This window comes from Hyperolius riggenbachi, chromosome 4 (genome assembly GCF_040937935.1).
Source record: "Hyperolius riggenbachi isolate aHypRig1 chromosome 4, aHypRig1.pri, whole genome shotgun sequence".
NCBI lineage: Eukaryota > Metazoa > Chordata > Amphibia > Anura > Hyperoliidae > Hyperolius > Hyperolius riggenbachi.
The window spans coordinates 209,886,168-209,912,003 of record NC_090649.1 but is presented as its reverse complement, the minus strand read 5'-3'; the positions used below and the strand labels follow the sequence as shown (position 1 = coordinate 209,912,003).

Below are 25,836 nucleotides of genomic sequence, written 5' to 3'. Positions count from 1 at the left end.
CCTCCCCCCTTTCCTTTGAATAAACGATGCTACACGTTTACACGTTTGTATTCACATATCAGTCCACAGTGTAGTATTGAGTATATACCGCCCTACTGAGGACGAGAACAGGTCTCTGCAACGCTGTGATTTGTATTGTCTCCTGTATAATAAAGTTATCCTTGTTCGTAAGGAGCCTTCTGCTGGAACTCACGGGGAGAAATGGAATGGAAATAGGGAAGTGGGCGGGGCCAGTGTCACATGACAGACGGCCACAAGGATCAGATGCAGCCAGACAGAGCACAGTGGGACTGTGGGTGGGAGGCTGGGAGCTAGCTGAGAAGCATTGTGGCTTGCGAGGTTTATACAGTGTCATTAATTAATAATAATTAGGGAGACTAGGGCAATTACACAGTGAGCTTGTAACCTGGTAACCGTGTGCAAGACTGCATCTAAAGTACCTGATACGATAAGTGGAACTGCTTAGCATTGCTAAGGAAGGTGCATACAGAAAATCAGACATATGGGAAGCTGAAGACTATTTTTATATAGATGCTAGGTAATAAATGCAGCTTATATAATAGAAAAGAAAGGAGGTGCTGGGATAGCCTAGAAGATGATGAAAACGAATAAGATATCCTGATAATTAGCTGAAAAATCATCTGAAAGACAGTGCACATGGATCACCAGGCAGATAATGACAGTAAGATAAATATAATGTACTTTTTATTTGCATGGCCTAGCTTGTTTATTAGACAACTATAAAATAGTCTGCATTTCATCATGAATCAGTGAATATGGACTTTAACAGGTGGTTGCTAAATAGGCAGGTCTCATAACTCTGGAAAGATCATGAGACTGGCAAATATGCTACAGAAAGTTATCAAAAATAAGATTAGCTAATGTTTTACAATGAATGACTTGGGTAAATTTCCAGGACAAATTTGTTATCCTACTTTTGACAAAGAGAGCTACAGTACAGCAGATAGGTTAATAGCACTTGTCTTAGGGCTCGTTTCCACTAGTGCAGTGCGAATCCCTGGGATTCCACCGCTGACTAAATCGCATGCGGATGCGATTCCGCGTGCGTTTTTTGCCGCGAATTCGCATGCGATTTCGCATAGGCAGGGTCTATGCGAATTTAACCATGTCACTGCCTGACTCAATTTGTATTACTTTTCATGCGAATTCGCGGCAAAAAACGCACGTGCGTTTTCCCTATTAAATACATGGGCTGCAATTCGCCTGCATTCCTCACGCAGGCGAATTCTGCAGGCCCTACCGTGCAGAAAAATCCTGCACAGAAAAACGCAAGAAAACAATGACAAGTGGAAACAGTCCCATCCACTTTCATTGCCTATGCGAATTCGCATGCAGGCCACGCATGCGAATTCGCCCTAGTGGAAACGGGCCCTTATTGATATCGCTATGGTAAATAAGTTTGCCTCCTAGGATTATAGCAATTTGCACCTTATAACTGCTATTTATAGTGCTCAGTTAAATCTCTAGTCTGAGTAGTTCTTTGGGTGTATGTTTGTGGATAAAACAGGTTTAAATAAAACTAGAAATAGCTTTGTAAAATGTTCACACGTGGATGTGGACATTACTTTTTTTTTGTGTATTGCCTGGTACACACGACAGACATGTCAGATTGACAGTTGAATCGATAATTTCCATCTTGTCTGATCTGCTTTCCATTGAGGATGGGATTGAATTTCAGATCAGTACTGAACAAAATTGATCCTGTTCTTGATCAGGAGCAGATTGGATATTATCGTTTTGTCCTGTCGATCTGCCTTGATTTTTATTTTTTTTTATTGGAGTTCCATGTTTTGATATAGAACCATTTAGGCTAGGTTCACAGTGGGACATTGCGTTGTGGTGCGACGCTAACGTCACAATGCAAAATTACAACGATCAAAAAAGTCATAACGCACATTACCATTGCCGTTGCATATAGTAGGTACAGTGAAGCATACAGGTTATGAAAAGTATGCATCCCTGTATCTGTTAACGTTTGTATTTAGGGATGACGCACTGCAGCAGTGTGTTACCATACCGCAACGCTAACATCGCACTGTAAACGTCGCATAGACTTATCACTGCGCTAACCAGCGTTATTAGACTTTCTAACGCGCGACCATAACATCATATTGTGATTGTGATTGAATTTCAGATCAGTACTGAACAAAATTGATCCCGTTTGATCCTAGCCTTCCTAACAGCTGTTGCTACCAATGTCAACGTTTAGATTTTTTTCACATATTGAAATTCCATATAAAGAATAGGATATATATATGGAAATGCCAATATTCCTGAAACGGAATACAGCAAGGCTTGGTTCAGACTGCAACAGACCCAGCTAGCACAGTAGCAAATCTAACTGGTATGGATGTACTGTTCTTGAGGTCCATTGTATTGTCTGCTGTACTTAACATAATTTAAAGGAATACTATCGATACCCAAGTGTTCTAAAATGACATAAGTGTGCAAATAATGTCTAAGTAGCTGTGTAAACATTTTCCTACTTTTCATGTTAAATATCAGAGGCAAAAGCTGTAATTTATTGAGGGTAGGATTTAGCTATATTGGGACAAATCAATTGCAGATGGGGTGTCTGCTTCAATGCACAGCCAGAGTTGCATATCAGACTACAGAAAGCAAATATCAAACATATCAAACTCTGAAAGCAAAAACCATATGAAAAGCTGTGACAATTAGTTACATTTCCTCTGCTCTCTTCAGACACCTCAGTCAGAAGCACAGGACACAGGAGCTGCAGCTGTTCTCTCTGTCACACACAGAGCTACATATAGTTAACTGATCAAGTGTGAGGGGAATTTCCCCTCTACTCATGGCTCAGTCAGCCATCAGTTTGTCAGTAAAGTTTGAAAGTATTTTGCTAACAGTAAACAATGAAGTTGCTACTAAAATGTATACAACAGTACTTAGCACTGCAGCACTTCCCAAACAATTCCTGTGTCAATTGAAAAAAATATGTGAATCGATAGTATTCCTTTAACTACATAACACAGATAGGGAGCAGACTTGTCTCAATTTTGTGGCTGTATTTTGGGTTTGCGGTGCTCTATTGCTTTTTTCTGCATGCAATATTCTGCATTCATTTGTGATTTTTCAGATTGTGGGTAAACATTGGAATCGGGGATGCAGGCGCTGTGCAGGAAAAAGCAGAAAGCTATCAGATTTAAAATCTAAGAAAGAAATACAAAGGTGGAATGCAGAGAATATGCCATTAACTACAATGACCTGTGCGGCAGTGTCCATCTTGTCATGTGTTTGTATTGAATGAAAGGATTTAATTGACAGAGTGTGTGGACCAGCAAGTGCATTTTGCAGTGTGTAGCAAAACGCACAGGATCCAGAGTGCTCCCTGCAAGTCAGGTTTATTTACATACTGCAGAAGTCTTTTGAAGCCAAAATGCTGCACATTACACCCCTCTCTTGAGCTAATGGACCCATACAGGGCAGTTTCTAGGCTAAACTGCACCCAGGGCGAGGGTGTAAAAATTGTGAACACACACACACACACACACACACACACACACACACACACACACACACACACACACACACACACACACACACACACACACACACACACACACACACACACACACACACACACACACACACACACACACACACACACACACACACACACACACACACACACACACACACACACACACACACACACGTGAACCCTTACTGTTTAGGGACAGCCACAGGTCACAAGTAGATCTGCCTACTTAAAGAGAATCTGAAGCGAGTGTAAAACTCGCTTCTTCTCTTATATTCAGCAGGGGCATGTGTGCCCCTGCTAAACCGCCGCTATAGCGCCGCACAACGGGGGTCCCTTACCCCCCAAATCCCCTCCGTCCTCGCCGGGGATCTCTTCTGCATAGAGGCAGGGCTAACCGCTGCAGCCCTGCCTCACGCGCGTCTGTCAGCGCGTATCTCCGCCTCTTCCCCGCCCCTCTCAGTCTTCCTTCGCTGAGAGGGGCGGGGGAGAGGCGGCATTGCGCCGCTGATAGACGCGCTGTGAGGCAGGGCTGCAGCCATTAGCCGTGCCTCTAGGAGAAGCAAAATCTACGACCAAGTTGGTCGTAGATTTTGCAGAGGGGAATTGGGGGGGTAAGGACCCCCGTTCAGCCGTGGGATAGCGGCGTTTTAGCAGGGGCACACATGCCTCTGCTGAATATAAGAGAAGAAGAGAGTTTTTTTACTTGCTTCAGTGTCTCTTTAACCTCCTTGGCGGTAAAGTCGCGCAGGAGGTTTTCTCTGGCCCTGCTGGGCCGATTTGTTTAATTTTTTTTTTTGCTGGACGCAGCTAGCACTTTGCTAGCTGCGTCAGCACACCGATCGCCGCCGCCCCGCGCTCGATCGCCGCTATCCGTCGCGCCCCCCCCCCCCCTAACCCCGTGCGCTGCCTGGCCAATCAGTGCCAGGCAGCGCTGAGGGGTGGTTCGGGACTCTCAATGACGTCCCGATGTCGGTGACGTCATCCCGCCCCGTCGCCATGGGGACAGGGGAAGCCCTCCAGGAAATCCCGTTGTTTGAACGGGATTTCCTGATCGAAGCGGGCGGGGGATGCCGCTGAGCAGCAGCTATTGGATATAAGAAATTTTTTTTAAAAAAAAACTGCTGCGCTCCCTCCTGGCGGAATTTTTTATACCGCCAGGGGGGTTAATAGTGACCAGCCGCTCATCCAGGAAAACACACAGGCGACGAGAGCCCGGAAAACCGACTCCTCCATGGGGGCTGTGCACTGACAACCTGCAGTACCGCTACAAGACATCAAGTGTCATCACGTGGTGGTGACATGATGATGACTTGACGTCTGACGCAGGCAGCCCAGGAGGAGTCAAGGAAGGTGATCGCGCTGGTGATCGTCTCCTTCCATTTGGCTGCAACGTTACCAGCTTCCTAACTGTTATGTCCTTCTACCTGCGCCCCTCTTCTTCTACTTGCTGATCTGCGCCCAGGGCGGTCGCTCTGCCCAAGAAATGGCGCTGGACCCATACACATCAAATATTATAAACAACCTGAATAAGAAAATAAGTAAATGCATATTCTAGAAATCATTCATGACTAAACATCTCATTCAATTCCCTAGAGGCTAAACAACTCGGTTTCCAAATTCACCTCACTTCCTGAAAAACTTCCCTCCTCCCTATTGGATCTAGGCTTGTGGTTAATCACTTGCCATTTCAACTGTGCCACTACATGCCCATTCTGCCAGTAATGGCTAGCAGTTAGAGTGCAGTCATTACACTAATCCATGCAAGTTTAACCTGTTGAGTGCCTCCTCATCCTGCTCCTCATTTCAATCTCTGTGTGGAGGTGGTGAGCCACTATAGGGATTGTTCACTGGCTGCCAGGTTGCTCTACCTGAATTGATAGACAGCAGAAACATCTTCCTTGTTCATTAGTAGTTTTCAGTTAGAATTGTGTATGAATATGGTGGTTATTCTACATAGCATTTGGGTTTAAAGGTGAAACTTGAAACAGAACAGCAACACTACTACATGGACCTTTATGGGGAAAGGCACATACCCCTATCCCTATGGTCAGTGAGATGCAATTAATTATGACTTAAAGCAGATTTTATACAAAATTATGTAGTTTGAAAATTAACAAGTCAAGTCCTGCAGTGGCTTTATTCAATCGTTCCATTTTCAAGCCACATCAGTTTATTTAAAAATTAGCACAACATCTGTATCAGTTATTTGCATATCCCTAATTCCCAAGAAGACTGCGACTGGTTCCAACTCCTTTTTTATAATTTTGCAGTTGTCTTCATCTTTTCATCGCTGGGAGAGCAGTGCTAGTCCTTCATCTGCACCTCATGAGATGGTCACTACATCCTATCCCCTCTAGTAGTTATCTCCATGGGAAGGTAAGGGGAGTGATTTTGATTGACAGGGCCACTTCCCATTTAGCAAAACTGATATCTATTCTGTATTACCTGGCCCTATTCCAAGCTGCATACAGTTTGCATGCAAGCTGACATTATTGGTATCTCATTGCCCATGTCTAACCATTTCTATAAGTGACCAATTATCTTCTGCTACTTGAGGGAAAGGTTGTGCCACACCCCATTATCTGCAATTCCACTGGCTACTCAGCTGGTAATCTGACTCTTCGGGCCCCTTTTACACTTGCAGGTGAAGCCTACAATTCATTACCCTGTTTTACTGCAAGGGGCCGCAAAAGCAATGAAAGTCTATGGAGACTTTTACACCTAAAGTGGTCTGTTCTGGTGTGCGCTGGAAGTATCCGATCCGACATAAGGGCTGCAGTGTGTTACCGCAAGCAACGCAGTAAGAGTAAACAACGGAGCACGGTGTGGCGCGCATGTGTGGACCCAGGGACGGATCTAGACCAAGTTGCGCCTGGGGCAAGGTCAGGTTTTGGCGCCTAAAGGTCAGGTTTTGGCGCCTAAACTGCCATGCCCCATGCCAATTTTGTCCCCTTTTTATAAATTCAACAAACTGCGCCTGGGGCAAGAGACCCGCCTGCCCCCCCCCCCCCCCCCCTAGATCCGTCCCTGTGTGGACCAATGGGAATCCAAGTTCCACTTCCTGCCCAGGGAGCACATCACTGAACAAGGGCGGGCCTATGCATGTGACCCTGTTGCCACACCGTGGCTCAGGGTCATATGAAGAGAAGGATAAGTGCAGTGATCACATCGGTATAATGTAAAACTGGCCTCAAAGTTAAAGTTGTCAATAGATTTCATCTTATTCTCATCCAACTTCCTGCATGGATAATTTGGTGCACAGATTATGAAGTAAAATAATAGTAAACTCAGACATAATCTTTAGTTTTACTGACTTTGCCATTTCAGTTTGTGTTCATCTAAATAGTCAGAAGCCTTACACATGTGCTAAACTGAACATACAGTGAGGTGCGAAAGTTTGGGCAACCTTGTTAATCATGATTTTCCTGTATAAATCGTTGGTTGTTACAATAAAAAATGTCACTTAAATATATCATATAGGAGACACATACAGTGATATTTGAGAAGTGAAATAAAGTTTATTGGATTTACAGAAAGTGTGCAATAATTGTTTAAAAAAAAAATCTATTTACTAGATCCTCCTTTTGCAGAAATTGCAGCCTCTAAACGCTTCCTGTAGGTTCCAATGAGATTCTGGTTGAAGGTATTTTGGACCATTCCTCTTTACAAAACATCTCTAGTTCATTCAGGTTTGATGGCTTCCGAGCATGGACAGCTCTCTTTAACTCACACCACAGATTTTCAATTATATTCAGGTCTGGGGACTGAGATGGCCATTTCAGAACGTTATACTTGTTCCTCTGCATGAACGCCTTAGTGGATTTTGAGCAGTATTTAGGATCGTTGTCTTGTTAAAAGATTCAGCCGTGGAGCAGCTTCAGCTTTGTCACTGATTCCTGGACATTAGTCTCCAAAATCTGCTGATACTGAGTGCATCCCTCAATTTTGACAAGATTCCCAGTCCCTGCACTGTCCACACAGCCCCACAACATAATGGAACCGCCACCATATTTTACTGTAGTTAGCAGATGTCTTTCTTAGTGCTGTGTTCTTTTTCCTCTATGCATAACACCCCTTGTTATGCCCAAATAACTCAATTTTAGTTTCATTAGTCCACAGCACCTTATTCCAAAATGAAGCTGGCTTGTCGAAATGTGCTTTAGCATACCTCAAGCATCTCTGTTTGTGCTGTGGGCGGAGAAAAGGCTTCCTCTGCATCACTCTCGCATACACCATCTCCTTGAGTAAAGTGCGTTGAATGGTTGAACGATGCACAGTGACTCCATCTGCAGCAAGATGATGTTGTAGGTCTTTGGTGCTGGTCTGTGGGTTGACTCTGACTATTCTTACCATTCGTTGCTTCTGTCTATCCAAGATTTTTCTTGGTCTGCCACTTTGAGCCTTAACTTGAACTGAGCCTGTGGTCTTCCATTTCCTCAATATGTTCCATAACTGTGGAAACAGACAGCTGACATTTCTGAGACATCTTTCTGTATCCTTCCCCTAAACCATGATGGTGAACAATCTTTGTCTTCAGGTCATTTGAGAGTTGTTTTGAGACCCCCATGTTGCTGCTCTTCAGAGAAAATTAAGAGAATGGAAACTTTTACAATTGACCCCCTTAAATACTCTTTCTCATAACTGGATTCACCTGCGTATGTAGGTCAGGGGTCACTGAGCTTACCAAGCCAATTTAAGTTCCAATAATTAGTTCTATACAGTGGAGGAAATAATTATTTGACCCCTCACTGATTTTGTAAGTTTGTCCAATGACAAAGAAATGAAGTCTCAGAACAGTATCATTTCAATGGTAGGTTTATTTTAACAGTGGCAGATAGCACATCAAAAGGAAAATCGAAAAAATAACCTTAAATAAAAGATAGCAACTGATTTGCATTTCATTGAGTGAAATAAGTTTTTGAACCCACAGAGTGGTTAGACACTTCTACTCAATTAGTCACCCTCATTATGGACACCTGTCTTAACTAGTCACCTGTATAAAAGACACCTGTCCACAGAATCAATCAATCAAGCAGACTCCAAACTCTCCAACACGGGAAAGACCAAAAAGCTGTCCAAGGATGTCAGAGACAAAATTGTAGACCTGCACAAGGCTGGAACGGGCTTCAAAACCATTAGCAAGAAGCTGGGAGAGAAGGTGACAACTGTTGGTGCGATTGTTCGAAAATGGAAGGAGCACAAAATGACCATCAATCGACCTCGCTCTGGGGCTCCACACAAGATCTCACCTCGTGGGGTGTCAATGGTTCTGAGAAAGGTGAAAAAGCATCCTAGAACTACACGGGAGGAGTTAGTGAATGACCTCAAATTAGCAGGGACCACAGTCACCAAGAAAACCATTGGAAACACATTACACCGCAATGGATTAAAATCCTGCAGGGCTCGCAAGGTCCCCCTGCTCAAGAAGGCACATGTGCAGGCCCGTCTGAAGTTTTCCAATGAACACCTGAATGATTCTGTGAGTGACTGGGAGAAGGTGCTGTGGTCTGATGAGACCAAAATAGAGCTCTTTGGCATTAACTCAACTCGCTGTGTTTGGAGGAAGAAAAATGCTGCCTATGACCCCCAAAACACCGTCCCCACCGTCAAGCATGGGGGTGGAAATATTTTGCTTTGGGGGTGTTTTTCTGCTAAGGGCACAGGACAACTTAATCGCATTAATGGGAAATAGGACGGAGCCATGTATCGTGAAATCCTGAACGACAACCTCCTTCCCTCTGCCAGGAAACTGAAAATGGGTCGTGGATGGGTGTTCCAGCATGACAATGACCCAAAACCTACAGCAAAGGCAACAAAGGAGTGGTTCAAGAAGAAGCACATTAAGGTCATGGAGTGGCCTAGTCAGTCTCCGGACCTTAATCCAATAGAAAACCTATGGAGGGAGCTCAAGCTCAGAGTTGCACAGAGACAACCTCGAAACCTTAGGGATTTAGAGATGATCTGCAAAGAGGAGTGGACCAACATTCCTCCTAAAATGTGTGCAAACTTGGTCATCAATTGCAAGAAACTGACCTTTTTTATCGTAACAACCAACGATTTATACAGGAAAATCATGATGATTAACAAGGTTGCCCAAACTTTCGCACCCCACTGTGTCTGAGGCAGCTGTCTGGGGTTGTCTCAAGAGAATCTAGCATGTCACTGAAAGGCCCAGTTTGCTGATCTTTAAATCCTTTTTCAATCAAACTTTGTGATCACCAGATGTTGCCTCTCAAGTGATTTATACAGAGGGAGTAGTATACTAGCTTCTTAAGTTTTTATTTCCCATTTTAGGCATCCAGATTTTCATTGGCTTTAGCTGCCCACTGCTTGGCAGAATTAAATAAAGCTGGTGATCTTCATTCCTCTCACTACTGTGAACTAGTAAACTAGCCTCTTCCATGACCACAATGTAGATGGTTTTCTTCTGGTAGATTGCAAGGGACTTCTGGGTAGATCCCACACTGCCCACCTGAGCGATGTATGTGTTGTGCTCTGTCTTTGACATGGATGAGCTTTAGTGCAATATGCTGTTCTGTTTTGAAGTTTTGCACAGCAGTGTGGCGGATTGTGATGTTGCAAGGTGGGGAGCAGTACATTTACAAGCATTATGTGCTATTATAATTTTGCAAGACTCTGAGCATTATATTGTAAGCATGATATTGTGTCTCTATTTGCTCAAGCAATATTCTATTTGGCTTACTGCGGAGTACTCTATGATCTGCATCTAATTGACTGGTGGTTAGTGGTAATCGCTCATGTACTGCAGTTGTGGCTTGCATTTGTACATAGATTCTACCTGGCAGATCATTTTACAGTTCATAATTTTCAAAGTAGTTCTCAAGCTAAAAAAGTGTGGCCACCTCTGGCCTAGATATTTGGGAAGTGCTTTGTCAGTGCCTACTGTTAGTATAAACCAAGCCATAGACATGACCAGGCCCCATTAGTAAAAAATATTTTATACTGGTATTGTGTATGATTTTTCAATTGCTGCCTACTTCACCAGTGTGAAATCTGCCTACTTCACCAGTGGTGTGAACCATCCCTTAGGTGCACGCATACACACTTACTGTCACCCATAGGTAATGGGAATTGATCCCTAGGGTGACAGCTCTTGGCATAACCTCCTATAGAGATGTCCCTTGAGTAACGTATGCTGTTCCTGTTGGTGTTCCTTATCTTTAAGTGATCTTGTGGGTCACCTGTTACATACACTGGATTCTTTGCCAAGACATCCCGGAACCGCTGCTTTGGCTGTTTTCTGTCTAGAATGTGTAGGAGTTTATCTGTGACCTTTTTGAATTTGCTACAATACCACAACAAACTTGAACCATCCCTGCTTTGTTTTAATACCACTTTAAAACTCATTAGTGCTACTTGTTTGTGTTGATTAGTGTGCAAAGCCTCTTAAGATCAAATTGGATACGCTTGTTATTTCAGTCTCTGGTGACTTTGCATGCTCAGTGTTTTTAATGGGGAAATCTGAGGTAACTTTCAAGCAGCAAGTTATTTGAAGGGCATACAAAGCAAGTGTTTAAAATGTAATAGTGTACCTGAAGGGAAAAAAAAGTCCCTGTGGAGTACGCGCCTCAGGACCCTAAAGAGGTTTCCCCTGTCCTCCGGCTCCAGAGTGGATCCAGCGCTGAGACCCCTAAAGATCCGCTTGTTGCTGCTCGTTGGGAGCCCTGCTCAGGCGCAGTATAGGCTTCTCCTTGGGCTCCGGTGGAAATAGCTGAGCCTGATCGGGTCTGCTCTACTGTGCAAGTGAGAGCCGTCTGTGCAGTGTAGCAGACCCGATTGAGCTCAGCTATTTATCCCGGGGCCAAGGGGAAGCTGATACTGTATACAATAAGAGAAAGGCACTCCACAGGCAGGAACTTGCATTCAAGTTTAATAGCAATGTCAGTACACTACTTGTTAGAGGCTCCACCATTCACCCTGATGAAGGACGGAGCCCATAACATGTACTGTACTGTACTGTACTGATATTGCTATTAAACTTGAACGCAAGTTCCTACCTGTGGAGTGCCTCCTTCTAACGTATCTAGTATCACTGTTTGAAGCAGGGGTGGTGAACCTGCTTGGAGGAGCACCAGCGTTATTTAGCTCTCCTGACTGAGGATTGAGCTAACATAGGAGTTCCCAACTCACCTGAATTTGAAGCTGATACTGTGCCTGCGCAGGAGCTCCGATGTACAGTAAATATTATGGCCATGTGCTGTTGGGGAGCCAGCGCTGGATCGGGCTGACTGAGGTGGATAGGGAAGGCCTCATTAGGATCCAGAGGCTTCCCCTTCCCGAGGTAAGTACCTGATTTTATGTGTTTTTTATTTTAAAATACTCACAGGTGTAATAAGTTGTAATGAAGAATTTTTGCCAGCCATGTTGAATAAATAATTAATAAATGCTCTGTCATAGTCTCTCTGAGTTATTCCTAAGTACATTACAAAAAAAAAGTTAATTTCAGTTTGGAAATACCAAGAGGGAAAGTGAGGACTAGATATAAAGGGAACCTAAATAAGGGGGGCAAAAATAGATATTTTCCTCAGTAGTGGGATGGAGGCTTCTCTGATCCTACCACAGCCCACCATTCGAGTGCAGTATACCTCTATTCAACAAAAGCATGCCAAACAGGTTTCCTCTGGCTGTGGTGAGTGCATCTAGGCTGTGCATGAGCGGCTTTGTTCTGCTGGGGACATGTAGAAATGAACTCGCGCATGCCTTGTCCACGGCCGTGGATAAGCTGTGGCTTATCATTGTGGATGATGGCCTAATTATACAAGCTTCAGTTAAAGCTTTGTGAAACTCTGAATACTTCTAGTGACTGGACTGCAAACGGGGCCTCTGCTATGCTAAATTGCTTGCTTGCAATCTTTTATTACTTTGCATGTCACATTGTCACATAACCATCATAACCTGGCAGCTGAATTGACATTTTGCTTGCATCACTCTGCGACTAGGATTGCTTTTGATGATATTGACCTTTCTCAACCTGCTACGTGAATGCCATCTATTTGCATATCTGCTATCAATCTGCGAGTGGGATTGACTATATGTTGTGGAAGAACATCAGAGTTTCAGCTTATATGCCTCTCCCAATAGATCTGGATGTATCTTTCCTATATGTGCATCTCCATGGAAATTTCCATTAGGCCATTACACAATAGGACATAAGTACCAGGACCTTTATTAGTGCACCTTGAAAAATAGGACTTTTGCCAGAGCGGAGGACTGCAGCCTCCTGAATAAGGGTGTGGGTAGCTATGGTGTTACACTTCTCTTCTCTTGGTTTTAAAAGTAACCCTCTTGTTTGTGATTACATGTTGTTTGGTATAGGATTTGTTAGATGTATTTTGATATAATTAAGGATTTATTTATTTTTTTGCATGCACCCAAGAGTATATATATATATATATATATATATATATATATATATATATATATATATATATATATATATATATATATATATATATATATATATATATATATATATATATATATATATATATATATATATATATATATATATATATATATATACAGTGGAGGAAATAATTATTTGACCCCTCACTGATTTTGTAAGTTTGTCCAATGACAAAGAAATGAAAAGTCTCAGAACAGTATCATTTCAATGGTAGGTTTATTTTAGCAGTGGCAGATAGCACATCAAAAAGAAAATCGAAAAAATAACCTTAAATAAAGATAGCAACTGATTTGCATTTCATTGAGTGAAATAAGTTTTTGAACCCCTACCAACCATTAAGCGTTCTGGCTCCCACAGAGTAGTTAGACACTTCTACTCAGTCACCCTCATTAAGGACACCTGTCTTAACCAGTCACCTGTATTAAAGACACCTGTCCACAGAATCAATCAATCAAGCAGACTCCAAACTCTCCAACATGGGAAAGACCAAAGAGCTGTCCAAGGATGTCAGAGACAAAATTGTAGACCTGCACAAGGCTGGAATGGGCTACAAAACCATTAGCAAGAAGCTGGGAGAGAAGGTGACAACTGTTGGTGCGATTGTTCGAAAATGGAAGGAGCACAAAATGACCATCAATCGACCTCGCTCTGGGGCTCCACGCAAGATCTCACCTCGTGGGGTGTCAATGGTTCTGAGAAAGGTGAAAAAGCATCCTAGAACTACACGGGAGGAGTTAGTGAATGACCTCAAATTAGCAGGGACCACAGTCACCAAGAAAACCATTGGAAACACATTACACCGCAATGGATTAAAATCCTGCAGGGCTCGCAAGGTCCCCCTGCTCAAGAAGGCACATGTGCAGGCCCGTCTGAAGTTTGCCAATGAACACCTGAATGATTCTGTGAGTGACTGGGAGAAGGTGCTGTGGTCTGATGAGACCAAAATAGAGCTCTTTGGCATTAACTCAACTCGCTGTGTTTGGAGGAAGAAAAATGCTGCCTATGACCCCCAAAACACCGTCCCCACCGTCAAGCATGGGGGTGGAAACATTTTGCTTTGGGGGTGTTTTTGGGCACAGGACAACTTAATCGCATTAACAGGAAAATGGACGGAGCCATGTATCATGAAATCCTGAATGACAACCTCCTTCCCTCTGCCAGGAAACTGAAAATGGGTCGTGGATGGGTGTTCCAGCACGACAATAACCCAAAACATACAGCAAAGGCAACAAAGGAGTGGCTCAAGAAGAAGCACATTAAGGTCATGGAGTGGCCTAGTCAGTCTCCGGACCTTAATCCAATAGAAAACATATAGAGGGAGCTCAAGCTCAGAGTTGCACAGAGACAGCCTCGAAACCTTAGGGATTTAGAGATGATCTGCAGAGAGGAGTGGACCAACATTCCTCCTAAAATGTTTGCAAACTTGATCATCAATTACAAGAAACGTTTGACCTCTGTGCTTGCAAACAAGGTTTTTTCCACTACGTATTAAGTCTTTTATTGTTAGAGGGTTCAAAAACTTATTTCACTCAATGAAATGCAAATCAGTTGCTATCTTTTATTTAAGGTTATTTTTTCGATTTTCCTTTTGATGTGCTATTTGCCACTGTTAAAATAAACCTACCATTGAAATGATACTGTTCTGAGACTTTTCATTTCTTTGTCATTGGACAAACTTACAAAATCAGTGAGGGGTCAAATAATTATTTCCTCCACTGTGTGTGTGTGTGTATATGTATGTATGTATGTATGTATATGTATGTATATATATATATATATATATATATATATATATATGTGTGTGTATATATATATATATATATATATATATATATATATATAGATAGATAGATAGATAGATAGATAGATAGATAGATAGATAGATAGATAGATAGATAGATAGATAGATAGATAGATAGATAGATAGATAGATAGATAGATAGATAGATAGATAGATAGAGATATAGATAGATAGATAGAGATATATATATATATATATATATATATATATATATAGAGATATAGATATATATATATATATATATATATATATATATATATATATATATATATATATATATATATATATATATATATTATTCTCTTACCACAGAGCCTTGCTGTTGTAATACAAACAAAATGGGTTTGACAATGTCTTGCTTAAATAAGCAAGACCTTCCCTGGAAAAGAATCTCATCTGGGTGGCAGCCAGTGTGTCATTTTTAGCATTGATGGTGCCTTTTCAGATGTGCTTTCTACTCATGCCATGTGCATGCATCTCCTTACTATCTTGGTTCTAGCCTTTTGATCTGTATGCTGATAAGACCAAATTAAATTAACCCTCTACACACCACCATGTTTTTGCTGACCACTACCTCTGCATAGTACAGGGACTACAAAAACATTGGCTGTCTGATCCCTTCTGCTAAAAACAAAGAAACAGAGATTATTAGTACAAGTTGTATTCTTTATTTATTGTATTAATAAAGCGCCAACATATTACGCAGCGCTGGACATTAGTTTAGGTTACAGACAATATTTAGGGGTGACATACAGCAAAATGACAATACCTGAATACAAGAAAGACCAGATCTTGCAGCACAGTATGAGTACAAGGTAATGCTTAGTCACTGGAGGGGAGCATGGAGATTAGTCAAGTTAGGTTCACTCAGATGCATAGCATGGGTTCACAGTAATGGAGGTGCATGATCAGGTAGGACCCAAAATGAGGAGGACCCTGCCCAAAGGCTTACAATCTAGAGGGAGAGCTAAGGACACGAAAGGTTGGGGACCAGAGTTCAGCTGTGAGTTTAGAGCACTTGTGAGGGGTAGTAGGCCAGAGTGAAAAGGTGAGTTTTGAGGGCCTTCTTGAAGATGTTGAAGGAGGGGGCTGCCCTAATGGGTGGAGGTAGAAGTCCTGGAGGCATGCATGGGACTGGGTGAAAGCAGAGTGAGCGGCTAGGTGTGTACCTCTGAGTAAGATCGGAAATGTAGGTTGGACAGGTTTTGTGGACAGATTTGTAGGTCAGACACAGCATCTTGAATCTGATTCTGGACTGGATAGGAAGCCAGTGGAGGGGTTCAAGGAGGGGATCCGCCGTGGTGGAGCGATGGAAGCAGTGGATAATTCTGGCTGCTGCATTAATGATGGACTGCAGTGGGGCTGTTCGGGTCATAGGGAGACCAGACAGAAGGGCATTGCAGTAGTCAAGGCGGGAAATTATGAGGGCATGGGTGAGGAGTTTGGTGGTGGCAGAGGTCAGGAAAGGGCGAATCTTACAGATGTTACGAAGGTGGAAGTTGCAGGACTTTGTGAGGTTTTGGATGTGGGGAGTGAAGGAGAGTGCGGAGTCCAGGGTGACACCCAGACAGCGGGCTTGAGAGGTAGGGCGAATGGTAGTGTGGTTAACAGTGACATGCACATCTGGGAAGTTGATGGATGTCCGGGGTGGGAAGATCATAATTTCCGTTTTGTCTAGATTTAGTTTCAGGAACCTAGCGGACATAGCTAGGTTCTACAAAAGAAAGACAGAGGGACTACCGTAGGTCAAAAACTGGGACTAACTAAAGACTTCTGCTGGAAAATGGGAATTTTCATCACGTTTGCTGCAATAGCCACTAAGGTCACTAACTGTGAACAGTTTAGGGCAGTGATGGCTAACCTTGGCACTCCAGCTGTGACAAAACTACAAATACCATCATGCCTCTGCCTCCCCGAGTTATGCTTAGAGCTGTCAGAGTATTGCAATGCCTCATGGGACTTGTAGTTCCACCACAGCTGGAGTGCCAAGGTTAGCCATCACTGGTTTAGGGCCTGGAACCCAGTAAAAAGAGCTATCGCAATCGCTGGCGATTTGTGGTAGCATTTTGCAAACGATTTTGGGAGCGTTTTCCCTGTTCCAAGTGTTTTTTTTCACTGTGTGCATTGTCCTTGTAGGGGCATGGGCGGAGCGATCGCGTCATCCGTGACGCGATCCACCGCCGGCGCCTGTCTCCGCTCACCCGCCACAACATCCCGCCGGCCATACGGAAGCGCCGGCGGGATGTTAACCCGACGATCGCCGCATACAAAGTGTATAATACACTTTGTAATGTTTACAAAGTGTATTATACAGGCTGCCTCCTGCCCTGGTGGTCCCAGTGTCCGAGGGACCACCAGGGCAGGCTGCAGCCACCCTAGTCTGCACGAAGCACACTGATTTTCCCCCCCCCCTGCCCCCTGATCGCCCACAGCACCCCTCAGACCCGCCCCTGCCCACCCCCAAGACCCATGTTTACACCTAATCACCCATCAATCACTCCCTGTCACTATCTGTCAAAGCTATTTTTTTTTATCCCCCCCCCCCCCCTGCCCCTAGCTCCCTCCTGATCACCCCCCACCCCTCAGATTCTCCCCAGACCCCCCCCCCCCATGTACTGTATGCATCTATCCCCCCTGATCACCTGTCAATCACCCATCAATCACCCCCTGTCACTGCCACCCATCAATCAGCCCCTAACCTGCCCCTTGCGGGCAATCTGATCACCCACCCACACCAATAGATCGCCTGCAGATCCGACATCAGATCACCACCCAAGCGCAGTGTTTACATCTATTCTCTCCTCTAAACACCCACTAATTACCCATCAATCACCCCCTATCACCACCTGTCACTGTTACCCATCAGATCAGACCCTAATCTGCCCCTTGCGGGCACCCAATCACCCACCTACACGCTCAGATTGCCCTCAGACCTGTCACTGCTACCCATCAGATTAGACCCCTATCTGCCCCTAGGGCACTCAATCACCCGCCCATACCCTCAGAACGCCCTCAGACCCCAGCCCTGATCACCTCGCCAGTGCATTGCTTGCATCTATTCCCCCCTCTAATCACACCTTGAGACACCCATCAATCACCTCCTGTCACCCCCTAGCACACCTACCCATCAGATCAGGCCCCAATTTGCCCCGTGTGGGCTCCTGATCACTCGGCCAAACCCTCAGATCCCCCTCAGACCCCCTTCCGATCACCTCCCCAGTGCATTGATTGCATCTATTTTCCCCTCTAACCACCCCCTGAGACACCCATCAATCACCTCCTGTCACCCCCTAGCACTCCTATCCATCAGATCAGGCCCAATACAACCTGTCATCTAAAAGGCCACCCTGCTTATGACCGGTTCCACAAAATTCGCCCCCTCATAGACCACCTGTCATCAAAATTTTCAGATACTTATACCCCTGAACAGTCATTTTGAGACATTTGGTTTCCAGACTTTTTTTTTTTTTTTTTTTTTTTTTACAAAGTGTCATTTTTCACTAACTTGTGACAAAAAATAAAATCTTCTATGAACTCACCATACTCCTAACGGAATACCTTGGGGTGTCTTCTTTCTAAAATGGGGTCACTTGTGGGGTTCCTATACTGCCCTGGCATTTTAGGGGCCCTAAACCGTGAGGAGTAGTCTACAAAACAAATGCCTCAAAATATAATAATAATAATAATAATAATAATAATCCGAACATTTATATAGCGCTTTTCTCCTGTCGGACTCAAAGCGCTCAAGAGCTGCAGCCACTGTGACGCGCTCAGGAGGCCACCCTGCAGTGTTAGGGAGTCTTGCCTTGAACTCCCTACTGAATAGGTACTTGACCTAGCCAGGATTCGAACCCTGGTCTCCCATGTCAAAGGCAGAGCCCTTAACCAGTACTCTATTCAGCCACTACCAAAATGACCTGTGAATAGGACGTTGGGCCCCTTAGCGCACCTAGGCTGCAAAAAAGTGCCAATCGTGGTATCGCCGTACTCAGAAGTAGTATAATGTGTTTTGGGGTGCATTTTTTACACATACCCATGCTGGGTGGGAGAAATCTCTCTGTAAATGGACAATTGTGTGTAAAAAAAAATCAAGATTGTCATTTACAGAGATATTTCTCCCACCCAGCATGGGTATGTGTAAAAATACACCACAAAGCACATTGTACTACTTCTCCTGAGTACGGCGGTACCACATGTGTGGCACTTTTTTACACCCTAAGTGGGCTAAGGGGCCCAAAGTCCAATGAGTACCTTTAGGATTTCACAGGTCATTTTGCAACATTGTTGGTTTCAAGACTACTACTCACGGTTTAGGGCCCCTAAAATGCCAGGGCAGTATAGGAACCCCACAAATGACCCCATTCTAGAAAGAAGACACCCAAAGGTATTCCGTTAGGAGTATGGTGAGTTCATAGAAGATTTTATTTTTTGTCACAAGTTAGCGGAAAATGACACTTTGTGAAAAAAAACCAATTAAAATCAATTTCTGCTAACTTGTGACAAAAATAAAATCTTCTATGAACTCGCCATACTCCTAACGGAATACCTTGGGGTGTCAAAAATCAATTAACCCTTCGCACTCTCACATGCAAATGTTCAAACAAATGCATTCACAGATTTACTTATCCAGGCACAACTGTTATCCCTACAGCTAAATTAAAAGCCAGGGTTTTAGTTCACAGAAGAATGCATTCTTATGCTTAGTCACCTATACTGCGTAGAAGTACCCAGGTAAACATAGGTGTCCTAACTCTGGCCCTGTAACATGCAGGGCCAGAGTTAGGACACCTATGTTTACCTGGGTACTTCTACGCAGTATAGGTGACTAAGCATAAGAATGCATTCTTCTGTGAACAAAAACCCTGGCTTTTAATTTAGCTGTAGGGATAACCGTTGTGCCTGGATGAGTAAATCTGTGAATGCATTTGTTTGAACATTTGCATGTGAGAGTGCGAAGGGTTAATTGATTTTTGCTGTTTCTAGCCACACCCCCTTCAGCACCTCCCTTTCCTTAATAATTTATTTAATGTCCTAACTAGAGGCGATGTGCCTGGATATATGTATGTTTATTCTTATCATTGACCCCTGTGGCTAGGGTCCAATTCGGTGCACTCCTCCCTTCCCCTGTATGTTTGTCAGCACGCAGACAGCTTATGCTGGTGTATGCGCATGGTGCACATGGACACATAACGTTAGCTCCCTTGTGCGATTGGTAAGATGCACTGTCTTTCCCAGGAGAGGAAGTTAGGATGTGTGCTCCTAATCCATTGATAGGTTTGATGCAATGAATGTGTTTGCATGTCTGCACTATGCATGTTACAGGGCCAGAGTTAGGACACCTATGTTTACCTGGGTACTTCTACGCAGTATAGGTGACTAAGCATAAGAATGCATTCTTCTGTGAACTAAAACCCTGGCTTTTAATTTAGCTGTAGGGATAACAGTTGTGCCTGGATGAGTAAATCTGTGAATGCATTTGTTTGAACATTTGCATGTGAGAGTGCGAAGGGTTAATTGATTTTTGCTGTTTCTAGCCACACCCCCTTCAGCACCTCCCTTTCCTTAATAATTTATTTAATGTCCTAACTAGAGGCGATGTGCCTGGATATATGTATGTTTATTCTTACCTTGGGGTGTCTTCTTTCTAAAATGGGGTCATTTGCAGGGTTCCTATACTGCCCTGGCATTTTAGGGGCCCTAAACCGTGAGGAGTAGTCTGGAAATCAAATTCCGCAAAATGACCTGTGAAATCCTACAGGTACTCATTGGACTTTGGGCCCCTTAGCACAGTTAGGGTGCAAAAAAGTGCCACACATGTGGTATTGCCGTGCTCGGGAGAAGTAGTACAATGTGTTTTGGGGTGTATTTTTACACACACCCATGCTGGGTGTGAGAAGTCTCTCTGCAAATGGACAATTGTGTGTAAAAAAAATTAAAAAATTGTCATTTACAGAGATATTTCTCCCACCCAGCATGAGTATGTGTAAAAATACACCTCAAAACACATTGTACTACTTCTCCTGAGTACAGCAATACCACATGTGTGGCACTTTTTTGCAGCCTAACTGCGCTAAGGGGTCTAAAGTCCAATGAGCACCTTTAGGCTTTACAGGGGTGCTTACAATTAGGCACCCCCCAAAATGCCAGGACAGTAAACACACCCCACAAATGACCCCATTTTGGAAAGTAGACACTTCAAGGTATTCAGAGAGGGGCATAGTGAGTCCGTGGCAGGTTTCATTTTATTTTTTTTGTCGCAAGTTAGAAGAAATGGAAATTTATTTTTTTTTTGTCACAAAGTGTCATTTTCCGTTTACTTGTGACAAAAAATAATATCTTCTATGAACTCACTATGCCTCTCAGTGAATACTTTGGGATGTCTTCTTTCCAAAATGGGGTCATTTGGGGGTTATTTATACTATCCTGGAATTCTAGCCCCTCATGAAACATGACAGGGGGTCAGAAAAGTCATAGATGCTTGATAATGGGAAAATTCACTTTTTGCACCATAGTTTGTAAACTCTATAACTTTTACCCAAACCAATAAATATACACTGACTGGGTTTTTTTTAATCAAAAACATGTTTGTCCACATTTTTCGCGCTGCATGTATACAGAAATTTTACTTTATTTGAAAAATGTCAGCACAGAAAGTTAATAAAAACCATTTTTTTTTGCCAAAATTCATGTCTTTTTTGATGAATATAATAAAAAGTAAAAATCGCAGCAGCAATCAAATAGCACCAAAAGAAAGCTTTATTCGTGACAAGAAAAGGAGCCAAAATTCATTTAGGTGGTAGGTTGTATGACCGAGCAATAAACCGTGAAAGCTGCAGTGGTCTGAATGGAAAAAAAGTGTCTGGTCCTTAAAGAGAATCTGTATTGTTAAAATCGCACAAAAGTAAACATACCAGTGCGTTAGGGGACATCTCCTATTACCCTCTGTCACAATTTCGCCGCTCCCCGCCGCATTAAAAGTGGTTAAAAACAGTTTTGAAAAGTTTGTTTATAAACAAACAAAATGGCCACCAAAACAGGAAGTAGGTTGATGTACAGTATGTCCACACATAGAAAATACATCCATACACAATCAGGCTGTATACAGCCTTCCTTTTGAATCTCAAGAGATCATTTGTGTGTTTCCTTCCCCCTGCATCTCTCATGCACTGAAGTTTCAGGCTGCTCTTTTCTTCCTGCAAACAGCTTTGCCCTTGTCTGAATTTCCTCAGTATGTGAAAGCCCAGCCAGCTCAGAGGACGATTTATCCAGCTTGTAAAAGATAAGAGAGAAGAGAGAAGCTGCTCTAATCTAAATAATACACAGGCAGTGTGCACAGAGGGGCCTGGAAGGGGAAGTTCATAGCAGAACCACAACACTGAAGAACTTGGCAGCCTTCCAGACACAGGCCGACAAGTCTGACAGGGGAAAGATACATTGATTTATTACAGAGACTGTGATAGTAGAAAGTGCTGTAGTAAGCCAGAACACATTAGAATAGCTTTTGGAACTTGTAGGATGATAAAAAACAGGATGCAATTTTTGTTACGGAGTCTCTTTAAGGGGTGTAAAGCCCACGGTCCTCAAGTGGTTAAGGTTATTGCTGGAGATGTCTGAATTCAACAATGTTGAGTGAAATTGTGGTTGAAAATACTTTAACAATTATTCTTTAGTTTTCAGAATTTTTAAAATTATTTATAGAGCTCAGAAAAAAACAATATAGTTATGTAAAGTAAAGTAATTTTTTTTTTTCCTCCATAAACAGTTGCACAGCAAAAGAAGCGGAAACTTACCAATGTGGTAATCGGATTCATCTTTCTCCTCAGTGGTATTGAATATGGTCTGTATCAGTGTAGCTTGTTATTCACTGATTTGTAAATAAATAGTCTGCATATTACACGTTTGTACAGATGCAAGTTAGGCAGGGTTCACACGTGGCCTAGTTCGTGCACGTTTGTATACGAATGCTTGTAGTGTGCAAAAACCCGTGTGTTAAAATATGTGCGCGATTTCAGAGTATTACAGTGTGAACACTGCCTTATGTTTGGTGCTTTCATAATATTTCTGGTAGGATGTTTTTTTATTAAGTGCCTTTTATAATGCCACAGTTAATGAAAACAAATAAAAATAAACACAGATATTTTTTCACCTATTCTTCTTCTCATGGCTCAGCTTGTGACTTCTCCTCAGAAAAGGTTTAAAGGAATGCTATCGATTAACATGGGTTTTTTTTTAACCTGAGATTGAGAGAGTTCCTGAAGTGCTGGTAAATAATGATGTATACATTTAATTTGTTTATCTTTTGTTTACTGTATCAAATTCCTTTCACTCTGAACTGAGGGCAAGTCTGCTGAAATCTGATGACTGAGTGAGCCATGAGGGGAGGGGGAATTCCCTCACAGTGCATCTGTTTAACCCTGTGTGTGAGAGAGAAAGTCCTGTATCTTTGACTGAAGTGTCTGAAGAGAGCAGAGGAAATGTAACTTGCTTGTATTTGTCTGTGACACCAAAGCTTTTCATACTTTTTTTTTCCCCCCTTTTAGAGAACAATACTCTCTAGTCTGATATGCAAAAACACAACACTAGCTGTGCATTGAAGCAGACACCCCTTTTGAGAATGATTTGTTCCAATAGAACTAAATCCTACACACAATGAATTAAAGCTTTTGCTTCTGATATTTAACATGAAAAGTAGGAAAATGTTTACACAGCTACTTAGACATTAATTGTACATTGTCATTTTAGAACACTTGGGTTGATAGATCCCTTTAAGATGAAATGGGGCCCTAGGCATGATAGCAGTTTTTGCCCACCACTGATAACCTTTTTTTTTTTTTTTTTGGGTTGGGGTGCTAGCGTACACCAGGCCCCTAGACCCTCTCCAGGCCGTAGGCAACTGCCTAGTTGGCCTTGTGGATGATGCTCTTCTTCTCCTGTGAGACATATTTTTAGCAGTATACTGTATTTATTTCTATAGACTGTGTGGCAATTCATTTCCCTTCACTGCACTGAGAAATGACATTTTTTTCCCCTTTTTTCAGCTGTGATCCTGCCCACTGTGTGGATGTACCTGCAGAATCTGGATGCACAGCCGTTCTTCCTGGGTCTTGTGCTCTCTGCCTTCAGTCTCACTGAACTCTTGTCTGGTCCTCTGTTTGGTCACTGGTCAGACAGAACAGGCAACACAAAGCATGTCATCTTACTGAGTAACTGCTTTGAGATTGCAGGCAAGGCTTTGTTTTATCATTTTTCCAGTTTACTCAGCAGCTCAAGTATAGTATGACCTTTATTTGTGATTTGCTAATGTTAGCAGTGCAATTTAATAGCTCAGTTTTGGGAGGGAAAAACCTCCAATGTACATTGTATCTGCATTGTTCATGCCAGCTAATTCCAAGTATAAATGTACTTACAAATGCATTAAATCAGCACTCAGCTTTTCCCTGGACGATAATGCATTGAAAGTGCAGGTTTTGCAGTGATTTAGAATATGGTGGATTACAAGTGTTAATAATGCTTCAAAACACTGGTTGACATCCACCAAAGCTAAAGCGCCCACTATCAGAAGAAACTTCAGTGGCGCCATTATAAATTGCAGCTATACAGTGAAATTCGGGTGTCCGCACCACCCAATATATAGGGGGTGCCTGATAATATATATATATATATATATATATATATATATATATATATATATATATATATATATATATATATATATATATATATATATATTATCGGACGTTGCAGGTGCCCAATTTTCAAAGTATAGCTGAGATTTATAATGGCACGCCCTAACATTATCGTGATTGGTGGCTGCGGTCTGTTAAGGTTGGGCTTGGGGGGGAAGGTGGTTAAGGTTAGGGGTGGAGTGGGGTGTTTTTAAGGGTCAGGTGAGGAGGGTGGTGGTTAAGGTTGGGGGGTGGTTAAGGTTAGGTGTCTTAGGTGTGTGTGTGTGTGTGTGGGGGGGGGGGGGGGTGGTGGTGGTTAAGGTTAGGCGCGGGGGGGGGGGGGACACGGTTAAGGTTAGGCATCAGTAAGGGAGGGTTCTGTGTGAGAACAGTGTTAGATTAAGTTGGAGCAAAATATTGGTAGTATTTACCTATATTTTACTTCCGTAAAATCTTCCGTTCTAAAACGTAGAATACTGATAACTGTTACAGATATTCTTATAGCTGAAATCGGGCGCCCAATTTTCCTTGACCCCTTTTGTCATGAACACCACTAAAGATCATACTGTAGATTTCTAACTGGGAGTTCAGACCAGCTTTTATCACATTACTGTATGTAAGGCAGAGGGTATATGCAGTTCTTACTGGACACCTAATAAGCTTGAATGACTGAAGAAGAGACCCAGAGCTTAAAGGGAAGGTCCAAGCAAAATAAAAATGAGTTTCACTTACCTGGGGCTTCTACCAGCCCCATGCAGCCATCCTGTGCCCTCGTATTCACTCACTGCTGCTCCAGTCCCCCGCTGGCAGCATGCCGACCTCGGAGGTCGGTGGGCCGCATTGCGTACATTTTTACGCATTGCCGCTAATGCAGGAACATTAACACATACATTTTACGTATTAGTGGTGAAACGCATAAAAATGTACGCATTGAACCGGTAATGCGTAAAAATGTATGTGTTAATGTTCCTGCACTAGTGGGAATGCGTAAAAATGTACGCAATGCGGCCCGCCGACCTCAGAGGTCGGCAAGCTGCCAGCGGGGGACTGGAGCAGCAGTGAGTGACTACGAGGGCACAGGATGGCTGCATGGGGCTGGTAGAAGCCCCAGGTAAGTGAAACTCCTTTTTTTATTTTGCTTGGACCTTCCCTTTAAGCAAGCAGACCTTTGGTGGCCAGGCTGGAAGTGCTCAGCGCTGATAGTTAATCAGAGATCAGCTAGTTTCTTCAAAAAGCCAAAATCTAAAAAGCTTTCTGTATCACTATGAAAGCTTTCCAAAACGAGTACGAGAGGATTCGGCGTGGGAGACTTGGGTGCAGGATACAGCCAATATATGGCTTATCCTGCTGCAAAAGTTCCCGGCGACATTAAATACTATTCCCTCTCTTTGGTCCACGTGGGTGGTGGGGAATGAGGTAA

General features: G+C 43.0%; 1 protein-coding gene across 1 annotated transcript in view; it reads left to right on the top strand.

Annotated features, from left to right (window-relative positions):
• Nucleotides 1-260: 260 nt before the first annotated feature.
• LOC137570647 (major facilitator superfamily domain-containing protein 8-like) overlaps nt 261-25,836 on the top strand; it is an 80,101-nt gene continuing 54,525 nt past the window's right edge. Inside the window, exons 1-3 of the mRNA XM_068279346.1 lie at nt 261-682; nt 22,514-22,588; nt 23,790-23,975. Of these exons, the coding sequence (XP_068135447.1) occupies nt 658-682; nt 22,514-22,588; nt 23,790-23,975 (286 nt within the window). The 5' untranslated portion in view covers nt 261-657. The remainder of the gene's footprint in view (nt 683-22,513; nt 22,589-23,789; nt 23,976-25,836) is intronic.